This window comes from Balaenoptera physalus (assembly GCF_965194825.1).
Source record: "Balaenoptera physalus genome assembly, chromosome: 19".
Lineage (NCBI taxonomy): Eukaryota > Metazoa > Chordata > Mammalia > Artiodactyla > Balaenopteridae > Balaenoptera > Balaenoptera physalus.
In genome coordinates, this window is record NC_138900.1 from 52499316 (window position 1) to 52512701 (window position 13386).

A 13386-nucleotide genomic window follows, 5' to 3' on the forward strand; every position below is an offset into this window, starting at 1 on the left:
CCTGAAGCTAAGTAGAAGACGCGGAACTAATCCTCAGTGTACGTGGCAGGCGGGCCTTCGCGTGGCTGAGGATAGTTGTCTTGCCCTGCAATGGGGACCCCTCTTTTCTTTGCTCTTGAGCTGATCGTGGTCAAGCCATTCATTTGTCAGTACCCCCCTTACGAGATTTCCCCATGTGGCTCATAACATTCTTCATGCAGGCAGAGAAAATGATGGGGCTGTGATCCTGCTGAGTTTGAACAGGTAGAGGTACCCCCTGTAGCCCAGAGGCCACATTTACGTCTTTGGTCACCATGTCAGCTTTGGGCTGCCACTGAATTTGTAGTGAAGTAACACCTCCAGGGTTTCTTTGCATGAACTACTGTTAATCCAAGTCTCTTCCGTTCTCTGTTGGTTTTACTGCTTGCCTGAACTGAAATACAAGGCTTCCTATTTATCCTTTCAAAATTTCATCTTGTTTGTTTCAGCCTGTTGTTCCAACTTATTGAGATTTTTTTTTTTTAAGTCCTGATTCCACTAATTAGCATATTAGTTAGTCCTCTCGACTTTATTTACTTTGCAAATTGGTGTATGTGCTTGGTCTTGTCTGCCCCTCAGGTTGTTGATTTAAGTGAAGGGAACCAGGGATAAGGCAGGAATTAAGGCATGTCCCCAGGCACACTGACCTTTGAGTGGGTACTGTATATCCTCCTCTCCCCCCCCCCGCCCCCGCCACCCCATGCTGCGTGGCATGCAACATCTTACCCCAACCAGGGATCGAACCTTGTGCCCCCTGTAGTGGGAGTGCAGAGTCTTAACCACTGGACTACCAGGGAATTCCCTGAGTGGGTACTTTAGGTAACGGCATCCTCCAGCTTTAAAATCAGGCAGACTTTATTATTTGAAAGACATTTTGCTACCCTAGATACAAAGAAATGATAAACTTTGGGATACGTTATTAAAATCAAAAAGTACCCTCTACTGCATTTCTCAGATCATTGAATCTAAGTGAAGCTGTTTTTCAGTTTATTTTATGTGGATTTTCTTACTGAACCTGCAGCTAATTGCTAATTCCTCAGGACCTTTTTCTCCCCAGATGCTATTCAGCAACTGTCGACTCTGTTCTAAAACTGTGGGGAACTTGCAGTATATAATCTATAACGTATCCTTTTAAATCAAATATATATATTTATATTTACTTTATCCAAAATGATGATACACATCACTCCTTCCCCTTCTCTTGTTTTATATTACTTCTGAGTGCTTTTTCACATTTAACATTGTATTTATTTGTTTGCAGTCTTTTCCCCACAAGAATGTAAGCTGAGACCTGTCTATTGTTGATTCCCTAGCATCTGGCACATAATAGGTGTGCAGTAAATGTTGAGTTAATGAATGAATGAATGAATACATTTCTAGATTTATAGTTTCTGGAATCTGCCTTTTTTTTTTCTTGAAAGAAGTCAGGATAATGGGCCTACCATACAGTTCCTTGCAACAGCAAAGAACTTTTATTCCCTTCTCTCCTCTATGAAGATATCCAAGTAAGAGAGTCCATTTTGAACTCTCCTCCCCCTCCACTCCCAAGCAAAAAAAAAATAAGGGCGTGTGTATGAACTGGCAGTGTTCCATTACATAGCAATCCTGATAGCCCATGATCTTAGAACAGTCCCTGGTACCTAAAGATTGAATGTAAATGTCAGATGTTCTGAAGTTCTCCTTGAGAAACAGACACTAAAGAAAAACATAGTAGAGTGGCAAAGAACACAGACTCCACAGCCAGACCATGGTTTTGTCATTTAGGCTGCATAACTTGAGCAACCTCAGTTTTCCCTTCTTCAAAATGGGGATAAAAATAGCACCCATCTCACTCAGGACTTCTCTGGTGGTCCAGTGGTTAAGACTTCGCTTTCCAATGCAGGGGGTGCAGGTTCAATCCCTGGTCGGGGAGCTAAGATCCCACATGCCTCACAGCCAAAAAGCCAAAACATAAAACAGAAGCAATATTGTAACAAATTCCATAAAGACTAGCAATGGTCCACATCAAAAAAAAAAAAAATTAAAAAAAAATAGCACCCATCTCATGGAATGTTATGAGCATCGAGGTGGCATTGAACCCACAGGCCTTACCATGATGCCACACACAGGAAGCGATGACTTCCCTTAAGATGATTTTCATTTTAAAAAGCCTTGGGAAATAAAGGCGCAAAGGAGGAAATGAAGTGGCCCATAACCTCATCCCTTAGCAATTACCGTTGTAAAATTTTTTGATATAAATCTCATGTATTTCCATATGCAGACCTATATAGGCTTTGTTCACTCAGCATCCTGTGTGATCATTTTCCCATGCCCGTAACTAGTTTCTTTTAAAAATGCTATTTTTTAACATCCTATGGAACGCTATGCACTGTAATTTATTTAGAGAGTACCTTGTTTCCCCAGATTATTTCCATCTCTTTTTTTTGTTATGAACATTGTGATGAATAATCTTATATCTCTATGCATATCTTGGATTGTTTCCTGGAATGGGGGAATTGCTGAGTCAAAGGGCATGTGCATTTTTGAGGCTTTTGATACCCACTGCCAAATCGCCTTCAGGAAGCCGGTGCTCATCGAATCCCCCTCCAGCAGACCAGGGAGTCCCCGGGAGCCCTCCGGTTTACTTCTCTCTGGCGATGCTGCATGGGTTATTCACGAGGCGGGGGGCAAGTTTCTAGCAGTCTCTGCTCTTCTTTGTTTTTCTTTTCTTACCCTTTGTTTCCTTTCTTGGTTTTCTGCCAAACTGCCTCTTGTGAAAGGACCGCCTAATTAACCCTGTGCTAATTAACAATTTAAAATTACACAGTGCGACTGTTCATGTTTAATTCTCCAGGAGCTGGCGCACCAGTGGAGCCCCCTCCCCTTCCGAGTGACTGCACCTCCCACCCCGGCTTCCCTGTAACTGTTGCGTGGAGCCCAGTTCTGTCTCCTTAAGGGAATGGGATAAAGCTGTCACATCACATCTTCTCAGTTGAAAGAGAGAGATGGGGGGGGGTGGTGGCGCCCAGGATGACAGGGTGGAGTTTTATAATTTTAAACCATCTTTGAAAAATAAAGACCGATATTGGCAAAGATGCAGGGGCTTTACAGGTAGGTTCCAAGGAAGCTATAACTTGTGAGAGAAGACGTTAGAACTTTTCTGTGCAAGATGACTTCTCACACGGCAGAGGGAGGTGCCCAGCAGAGAGTGCGAGGCTAGATCCCTCCTGTCTCTTCCCTTTAACTCTCTTACTGGAGAGATGTGCTCAATTGAAATCTAACTGAATTCTTAAAACCACACACACACACAAAAACCCTTGCTGAGTACAACACTGGTGGTCATGAGTAGAGCACGTCTGTGTTTGAAGGGGATTTTGGGGTGTAAATGGCTGGAGGGAAGCAGGCTGCAGGAGGGGTTGCGGGTTTGTGGTGTGTGAGCTGGCCCTGGCAGTACTGGAGGATGAGGAGGGGTGCAGAGCCGCGGGTATGGGGGCTGTGAGAGCACGGGGACCCGCTGGATTCCCAGGCTGCCCTCCGTAACTGAAGATCATTGATTTTACGGGAAACCGTGTTTACAGACAGAGTGCCGATCGACCTGCTGAGTTGACTTCTGCCTCCTTAAGTAAGAACTATCTTTTTCTTATTGACTGGCTGATAAACAGAGTGAAAGGAACTGCCGGCCGGGTAGGAGAGTGGTAGAGGGCCTGAGGTCCTGGAGCTGAAGGATGGGGCAGGGCTAAGAGATTTCTTCATCTCTGTGCTCTGGTCCCCTCTTGGCCACCCGCATCCCTGCGCTTCCCAGGGACTGGTGGGCGGGCCCAAGACTGACCCTGCCTGGTTACCTAGCAGTGCAGGTCCCAGGCATGGAGGAGCTGGTGGTCTGGTGAAGATGTTGTAAAATAGAGCGTGTCTCACTCAAGCTTTAATAATGCACATCCCCTGGGCATTTGTATTAAAAATGCAGATTCTGATCTGAGAGTCTGCGTTTCTCACAGGCTCACTGGTGAGCTCACTGGCCCTGGACCACACGTGACTTAGCAGAGTTGTAAGAGCTTCTGATTGCCCTGGCCAGCAAGCATTGAAAGGAAGCCCAGAACTGGTGCCTGAGGTCCAGAGTGGGATCCTTCTTTCCCACCAGCGTCTCAGTGGGCTGTCGCCCCTGCGAATGAGTGGTCCCCTCGCATGGGGCTAGCGTCACCGTGACGGGCGCATCTGTCTTTGCCTATAAGGTCATCTTTTCTTGACACCTTTTGCTGAGGAATAGAAAACAAAGTTAGGTGAGTTTTTAGAAGTCCCAGTCCCTTAGCTGGATGATTTGTGGAGGAGGAGGAGGAAGAGAGCAGAGCAAGAAAAGCCCACCAATTAACTGGTAAATGCTTGCAGGTTTCTTTGCCCAGTCCAGTCTGGAGAGGAGGTTGGCTTTGCTGTCGATACATAAGTCCCTGGCGAAGCATCAAAGCTGTCCTCCTTTATCAATCGTGGCCTCCCCTTCCCGCATGTTCCTGTAACTTACCAAGCATTTATGACATTGATTTTACAATCGGGCTGTTAACCCTCCCGCCCCTTCAGGCCTGCCAACCTTTTTGGCCTGAGCTGTCAATCAGATGTCATCCAGCCAATTATGTGCGTCCTTAGGAAGAGCCACCCTGGATTCTCACCTGTATCCCAGCTGAGCCTTGCGAGGAAGTCTCATTGCATTTGCTGTTTGGTTTGGTGAGGTTATCTTTGTTTAAAGTCAATATGTCTTTTCTAAGGCACACGGAACCTTGTTGTAATGGAGTTTGAGGTTATATGCTGAGAGGTGGTGTGTGTGTGTGTGTGTGTGTTTTAAACAAAACGTGACCCGTTCTTCCAAAAAGTTGTTTCTCCTGAGACTTCTGGTAAACCTGCCTCCCCCATCTTTTCCCGAGGGGGAGCTATTGGCTCACTGTGCAGGCGAGAATCAAGCAATGAAGAAAGAGTGGGAAGATGGGGGTTGGTGGGGAGGGAGACCAAACGCAGCCAAAACCTTCATCCACTGTGTGTGAATGAGATGGTGGGTGGAGAAGCAGCCAAGTGTTCTCCTGGAAGGAGGTGTGGCGGGAGGGTGGCCTGGGATTTGCAGCGAATGGTCAGGGCCGTGCGAGGCGCTGAGTTGCCTGCTGGAGTGGGGCCGGACGGAAGAAATACTCCTGTGATGTTGTTGCCACAGGAGCAGAGCGGTGGCGGGTGATCTGATGTCTCCCTCCCCAGGGACGCAAGGTCTCAGAGGGCAAATTCAGCTTAGTGGCACTTTGGAGTCGGAAACGGAAAAGCCCCAGGGCTGAAGGACAGCTGCTTTGGGTAGCGACTAATAACTAAGAGGCAGGTGTGGAGCGGGGGCTGGCGGAGCCCAGCTGCCATCTCGGCTCGCCGCGAAGATCCTTGACAGCAGAAACCACCCAGCCAGTGGCGAACAGACAGGCTCACCCAGACAGGGCGAGATCCTCTCTGCTGGCGGGGGGTCGGCCCGTTGAGAGTCTGGGCGGTTCTTCTTAGAAACATCAAGCTCACGTTTTGCACCTACATATTTGGAGTCTGAAACCAGCTGAGTCACAAGCAAGGGTGTTCTGTGGGTTGTAGGGAGGGGATGGGAATTGGGAGATCCGCCTTCCTCAGCGCCCGGATGGCATTGGCCTCGTTTTTAGATTTAGGCCCTCAGTTTTACTGCTTGTAAAATGGGACGATGTCTCCCAGACTCGGAGAGGATGAATGCAGCCGTGGGCCCTTTTGGGGGCTTCACAGAGCTCTTCCAGGCCTGCACGCTTGCCCTTGAGCCCCGTAGTCCTGAACGCTTTTCCGTGAGCTTCTCAAACTAGAAATCTGGTCAGTAAGAGCAACGGCACAGCTTCGCCTCTAAATCAAATGGCGTATCCCCTCCCAGGTTGATGATCCTTCCTCGAGGGCTGCGAAGTCTTCCTCCTCCTGTCTGTCTGTCCCCGGCGTCCCCCGGGCCCCCAGACGGTGCGGGCAGCCGGGGTGGCTTTGTGCTGCGATCTGTGTGCGGCGGGGCCGCTGTTCTGCGTCCTCGGCGGGGCCTGGCGAGTTGATGCGGTCCTCCTCCTCCCCTGTGGCTCGTCGCCCGGCCCCGACTCTGACGCTGTGCTTGCAAAGAACACAGATTCGAACCCGTCTCCAGGGGTAGAGCTGCCGACAGTCTGAAGACAAAGAGGGATTCTCCTGATGCCCCTTTCCCCGCACCTCCACCCCCGCTCCTGCCACGCACCCCGGCCGTGACACCCAGGGGCGCCGCCCACCCTCTGCGCCTCGACGGGGTGGGGCGACGGCCGGGGTCCCCACTGCCCTGCGGTCTCTGTTGTGGGTGTGGACAGAAGCCTGTTAGAGCGCTCTGTGTGGGACCTTAGCCTCGGCCCTCCTAACCTCTTTCCTTTCTCTCTCTCTTCCCCCTCTCTCCCTCCTCTCCCCCTTGCCTCCGCCCTTCAGGTCCGATCCGTACTGGGTGCAATGAAAGCTCCACGCAGGCCTTACCATGGAAGGCTGTGACTCGCCTGTCGTCTCGGGGAAGGACAATGGGTGCGGTATCCCTCAGCACCAGCAATGGACTGAACCCAACAGCGCCCACCTCCCCGACAAACCCAGTAGCATGGAGCAGTCCGCAAGCGAGAGCCACGGGCCCCTGGACGGCCTGAGGGCCCCCTTCAATGAGCGCCTCGCGGAGGGCACCGTCCCGGCCGGCCCCGCGGCCGAGCCCGCCGGCAAGGAGGTCAGCTGCAACGAGTGCTCGGCCTCCTTCGCCAGCCTCCAGACCTACATGGAGCACCGCTGCCCCGGCGCGCGCCCCCCGCCGCCCCTGCGGGAGGAGAGCGGGGGCGACAGCAGTGAGGAGGGCGACGAGGAGAGTGACGTGGAGAACCTGGCCGGGGAGATCGTGTACCAGCCGGACGGCTCGGCCTACATCGTCGAGAGCCTGAGCCAGCTGACCCCGGGCGGGGGCGGGGGCGGGGGCGGCGGCGGGCCCCTCCCGTCGCTCTTCCTGAACTCTCTCCCCGCCTCGGCGGGCAAGCAGGGGGACCCTTCCTGCGCTGCGCCCGTCTACCCACAGATCATCAACACTTTCCACATAGCCTCATCCTTCGGGAAATGGTTTGAGGGCCCAGACCAGGCTTTCCCGAATACCTCAGCCCTGACGGGGCTCAGCCCCGTCCTGCACAGCTTCCGCGTATTTGACGTGCGACACAAAAGCAACAAGGATTACCTGAACAGTGACGGCTCTGCCAAAAGCTCCTGCGTATCCAAAGATGTTCCCAACAATGTGGACCTGTCCAGATTTGATGGCTTCGTGCTCTATGGCAAGAGGAAGCCCATCCTGATGTGTTTCTTGTGCAAACTCTCCTTCGGGTACGTCCGTTCGTTTGTGACCCATGCGGTGCACGACCATCGAATGACCCTGAGTGAAGACGAGCGGAAACTTCTTAGCAATAAGAACATCTCCGCTATCATCCAAGGGATCGGCAAAGACAAGGAACCCCTTGTAAGTTTTCTGGAACCAAAAAACAAAAACTTTCAACTCCCTTTAGTTTCCACCGCTAACCTCATAGGCCCCGGACACAGTTTTTATGGTAAATTTAGTGGCATTCGAATGGAAGGGGAGGAGGCTCTCCCAGCCGGCCCTGCCGCCGGCCCCGAGCAGCCCCAGGCTGGTATCTTGACCCCCAGCACCCTCTTGAACCTTGGCGGGCTCACCAGCTCAGTCCTGAAGACCCCCATTACCTCAGTCCCCCTGGGGCCTCTGGCCTCCAGTCCTACCAAATCCTCAGAGGGCAAGGACTCTGGGGCAGCAGAAGGAGAGAAGCAAGAAGTGGGCGATGTGGATTGCTTCTCCGAGAAAGCAGAGCCGGCCGAGGAGGAGGCCGAGGAGGAGGAGGACGAGGAGGAGGAGGAGGTGGAGGAGGAGGAGGACGAGGAGGAGGAAGAGGAGGAGGAGGAGGAGGACGAGGGCTGCAAAGGACTCTTTCCAAGCGAGTTGGACGACGAGCTGGAGGACAGGCCCTCCGAGGAGTCTGGGGCCGCAGCAGGTAGTAGCAGCAAAAAGGACCTTGCTCTCTCAAACCAAAGCATTTCTAACTCCCCCTTAATGCCTAACGTGCTCCAGACCCTGTCGAGGGGCGCAGCTTCTACTAGTTCTAATTCCGCTTCTTCCTTTGTTGTCTTTGATGGTGCGAACAGGAGGAATCGTTTAAGCTTTAACAGTGAGGGCGTCAGGGCCAACGTGGCAGAGGGCGGCAGGAGGCTGGACTTTGCTGATGAAAGTGCCAATAAAGACAATGCCACAGCACCAGAACCAAATGAAAGCACAGAGGGGGACGATGGGGGCTTCGTCCCCCATCACCAGCATGCTGGCTCCCTCTGCGAGCTTGGGGTGGGGGAGTGCCCCTCGGGGAGTGGCGTGGAGTGCCCCAAATGCGACACGGTCCTGGGCTCCTCCCGCTCGCTGGGCGGCCACATGACTATGATGCATTCTCGCAACTCGTGCAAGACACTCAAGTGCCCCAAGTGCAACTGGCACTACAAGTACCAGCAGACGCTGGAGGCGCACATGAAGGAGAAGCACCCGGAGCCGGGGGGCTCCTGCGTCTACTGCAAGAGCGGGCAGCCCCACCCTCGGCTGGCCCGAGGCGAGAGCTACACGTGTGGTTACAAGCCTTTCCGCTGTGAGGTGTGTAACTACTCCACAACTACCAAAGGCAACCTCAGCATTCATATGCAGTCCGACAAGCATCTCAACAACATGCAGAACCTGCAGAACGGAGGGGGCGAGCAGGTCTTCAGCCACACGGCTGGGGCGGCGGCGGCCGCTGCTGCGGCGGCGGCGGCCGCGGCCAGTATCGGCAGCTCCTGTGGGGCCCCCTCGCCCACCAAACCAAAAACCAAACCCACCTGGCGGTGTGAGGTGTGCGATTACGAGACCAACGTGGCCAGGAACCTCCGCATCCACATGACGAGCGAGAAGCACATGCACAACATGATGTTGCTGCAGCAGAACATGACCCAGATCCAACATAACCGCCACCTGGGCCTTGGCAGCCTGCCCTCGCCCGCGGAGGCCGAGCTCTACCAGTACTACCTGGCCCAGAACATGAACCTGCCCAACCTGAAGGTGGACAGCGCGGCCCCAGACGCCCAGTTCGTGATGGGCGGATTCCAGCTGGACCCCGCCGGGCCCATGGCCGCCATGACGCCCGCTCTAGGTGAGGCTGACTCCGTGTGTGTCTGTTCTGAGGATGGGAGTTAAACCGGGGGAAGCTGAGAGCGGGCCGAGATCGTGTTGACTTGGTGGATTCTGTCGAGTCCTGTGGATTTGGGGGATCTTTATTTTCTCGAGAGTTGTTTTGTGCTCGACTTGAGCGTCCAGCCGTCACGTCTTTTTCTCAAGAATCCCTTGAACTCTGTGTGAGCCTGTGGAAGGTGATTTGCGTTCAGCAGAGACGTGGTTGCACTCCGGCTCCGCGGGCCGGGATTAAAATATAAGTGTTTCCTCTAGTTTTTGGCTTCGGGTCAACTTTCCCTTCTGTTCCCATTCCCCCTTTCTCTGTCCCTTTCTCGATTTGAAAAATTGCCACAATTCCCCTAAACTTTGGGGTTCCATTAAATATTTATTGAAATGTACAGGAAACAGTAGCTGGAGTTTTAAATAGGAACAGTCATCTCCGGAAGAGGAACGGGAAACCGTAGTGTGTCTTATTTAAATAAGCCAAGGCTGGTTCTGAGCTGACTGGGAGCCACCCAGATACGTTTCTCAAAGCTCTCCAGTGTTTTCACCAGGACCTTGATGAAAGAGACGGGTTCTTTCTCTTTCTTATTTGCATGAGTTACCAGTGATCAGTATAGTTGGGAATTAGATGACCCTGGGGCACCGTGAGGAGTGGTGTGATAGATGAGAGATGACTAAATTCTAAAACTGTAAATTAAAGAAAGCCCAGGTTTAATATCAGATCCCGGTTAACGGAGCCTTTGTTGCCATGGAGGACATGGCTCCACGTTAGAAGACGTGGGTTGGCTGTTTTACTATTGGCCTAATAGAGCTAGAACGGGACCAAGAGGATAGGATTTGAACGCCAAAAGCCATGACTCTTTCTTTGTTTAATTTTTAAAAAAGTATTTTATTGGAGTATAGTTGATTTACAGTGTTGTGTTAGTTTCAGGTGTACAGCAAAGTGAATCAGTTATACATATGTTCACTTTTTTTTTTTTTTTGAAGATTCTTCTCCCATTGACAGAGTATTGAGTAGAGTTCCCTGTGCTATATACTAGGTCTTTATTAGTTATCTATTTTATATATAGTAGTGTGTATATGTCAATCCCAATCTCCCAATTTATCCCTTCCCACCCCCCACACCCCCTGGTAACCGTAAGTTTGTTGTCTACATCCGTGACTCTACTTCTGTTTTGTAAATAAGTTCATTTGTACCTTTTTCTTAGATTCCACATATAGGCGATACCATATGATATTTGTCTTTCTGTGTCTGACTTACTTCACTCAGTATGACAGTCTCTAGGTCCATCCATGTTGCTGCAGAAGCCATGACTCTTTATCATGGATCAAAGGATCAAAGGATCATGACCATTTCTGGGGGAGAGCTTCTGTAGCAAGAAAATGTACAAACCAGTTTCGCGGGGACCAGTGTGATGGTTGGGCCCCTCCTGCCCCAACTACGCGTGCCTCGGACACACACTGCCTGGTCTTCATTCCCTGATCCCGCTAACCTCCTGAGACCAGCAGTGATGTCCTGAATGAAACAGGATACCCTTCCTGACATGGGAGTGAGTTGTTCTCGGCAACAAAGCATGAGCAAGTGCCTTTATCCTAGGATGGCTTAGGTTCATGCCAGAGGGCTAAACCTCCCCAGTAGGCATGTCTTTATTCATGTGGTGTTGCAGTGCTAATTGCTGCTGATGAGTTATATTTCACAGCATTTAATTTGTTGTTCCTACCGTGCATTTAAATTTGAATCCTTGCTACTTTAATCTTGTTTTCTGTTTTGGAACATTGACCTGTTGATCTTTTCTTACCAAACGATTTGAAGATGTTTTACCCACTGGATAATCATGGATGCATAGGGATCAGTCATCTTGTTCGTCCCCAGAGTGAGCCACAGGGGATGCACCCCTGGGAGTGGCATCAGTACTCGAAGACTTTTCACTTTTTAAAGCCTATGGGAATTGGGGTTTTCTCGTCTGGAGATTTAAAATCTTGGGGAGGCAGATCTTGGAGTAAATCAAAGATAATGTTGAGTGGAATGAAGACACAGAAAATGGATGGGTTCATACTGGGTCACAATGAAGACTTTTTAATTACCTTGAAAACCAGTAATTCTGACTAAGGCTTGCATTGAGTGGTAGAGAAATAGTTTGCTTTTAACACCTGCTGTCTGTGAGTCTGCGGGGCATCATGCATTCCGGGCAGACGGCAGATGCACATACATAGAGGATCCAGACTTCATTTCTTAAAGAGAATAGAGTGATAGAGTGCTTCCTTCTGAAGACCTTACCCAGGTAGCCAAGGAGGGCCCTGAATTCCCAGTGTCGCTGCTTGTCAGCCGAGGTGAGTCTCTGGAGACCTCCTGTGCCTGCCTTAAGCCACAAGAGCCGTCGAGGTGGAGTGAGGGCGACAAATACTTTATGCCGGAAGCCGGCGTGGGTATGATAGGACGTGTCCACTTGGACCCACAGTTTAAGTCGCACGACCTCTGTAGAAGCCAACGTATGCAAATGAAAAGAGCGTAACTTTCAGTTCTGTCTGCAGCTCAACTGATTCTTCCTTAGGCCGTTTATGAGAAGGCTGTGGGCGCCATTAGGTATTACTGGGCTCTACAGGGGGAAGGTAGTGTGTGTGAACTACACTCTTGCTTACACAGTTAATGTTCTCATACTGCCTTTGACAGAAACTTCTCCTTCCTGTTATCAAACAGATGCTGATCCTGGGGATGCTTTCTTCCCAGAGGCCTTCAGGGAAAAGTTCGGCACCCTTGGTCTGGTCTGGTTGAATTTGCCTCCATTTGTAGACCAGATATTAGGCTTGAGGCCAGATGAACATCCTTCCAGACATTCCTTTGGACTACAGTTGAGCACAGCACAGAAAAATGGGTAGCTTGCCAAGGCGTCTACATGTTTCCTGAGTAGCCAGCCAGCCACAGGACACCTACATGAGCTTTAAGAGCTCCTCTGATTCTGCTTTTGATTGTAGAGGTGTCTTTTAATCCTTCTGCCTCTCTGAGGGTGTGCTCATGGGCGGGACTCAGGTACCAGGGTGTCAGCTTCCAGCCTTAAAGTCAGGTGTGTGGGGAGATGGGGCCCACTCCTCTCCAAGACCATCTGTCCGGCATGATTCAAGAGTGGGCACCCGCTAAGTTCTCAATGTGGACGCTCTCCTCCCGCCTGCCTGTGAATTGGGTGAGGTTCCTCTATTTCTTGGGGGCTGAATTAGTTCCTTGCAGCCCTATGGATTTGTAGGTTTCCAAGCCCTAGGGGTGTTTCTCCAGGGTATAGTTCTCAAGGGAGTTTTGGCTTGCCTGTCGCCCACATTTCACTGCTTCTCTGCTTCTGTCTTTGATTTGCATTTCATTTTAAGAGCTTGGGATGGCAATAGGGACCTATTTCCTCTGCGTGTTCTGAGGACTTCTCATTTTCACTCAGGCATCCAGCAAGCGACAGCTGAATTTCTCTTTAGAGCAATATTGATGTGCTGAGGTTAAATTTAAAAAGTGAAAAAGATCTGATGTTTCAGGTGGTCGGCATCAGAAACAAATATGTGTTTGCTCCTTGTCTTGCCCTCCGGGCAGTTTCTGCTTTCACTGAACACCGCACATGTTTCGTGGATGCTGCCTGGCCTTCGTCCCCATCAAGGGATGGAGCTTTTAGGCTTCTTTCCCCTATCTCTTTTTCTCTCTTGCCCTAAAAAGAATGTCACAGTTATGGCTCCTCTCACCAGGGGAGATGGCAAGAGAGAAGACAAGCAGAAAGCTTCCCCAGTCTTCTGACACGCGTGCGCAAAAGATTCCTGTGTCTTGCTAGACTGTCCACAGGCTTCAGATGCAGCCACTCTGCTCAGTCAAGCCTGTACTGAGCTGCTCGCTCCAAGTGCCTTGTGTAGCATAAATAAGAAAACCTTTTTTTAAAAAAAAAAAATAATAAAGTCTTTTCCTTGATTAGCCACTAACTTGGATTCTAATCAGTCATTAAAAAAAAAAAAAAAACCTCAGCCCAACCACATGTAAAAGGTCAAGTTTAGATATCAGTTGGGGAGTGACAGGGGCAGACGTAATAGCTGAAGCGTGCGTATGTTTAGGGGAGGGGCAAAAAACAGAAGCCGGAGCTCAGCATTCTGCTTGACTGTTCGCTTCTAGGTAATGG

General features: G+C 50.6%; 1 protein-coding gene across 3 annotated transcripts in view; it reads left to right on the top strand.

The window, feature by feature from the left end:
- Nucleotides 1–13386, top strand: part of ZFHX3 (zinc finger homeobox 3) — a 428452-nt gene that overhangs the window by 246897 nt on the left and 168169 nt on the right. For all 3 annotated transcript variants that reach the window (XM_082436143.1, XM_082436142.1, XM_082436141.1), the window contains one exon: nucleotides 6460–9224. In XM_082436143.1, coding sequence (XP_082292269.1) covers nucleotides 6506–9224 — 2719 coding nt within the window. In that variant the 5' untranslated portion in view covers nucleotides 6460–6505. The remainder of the gene's footprint in view (nucleotides 1–6459; nucleotides 9225–13386) is intronic.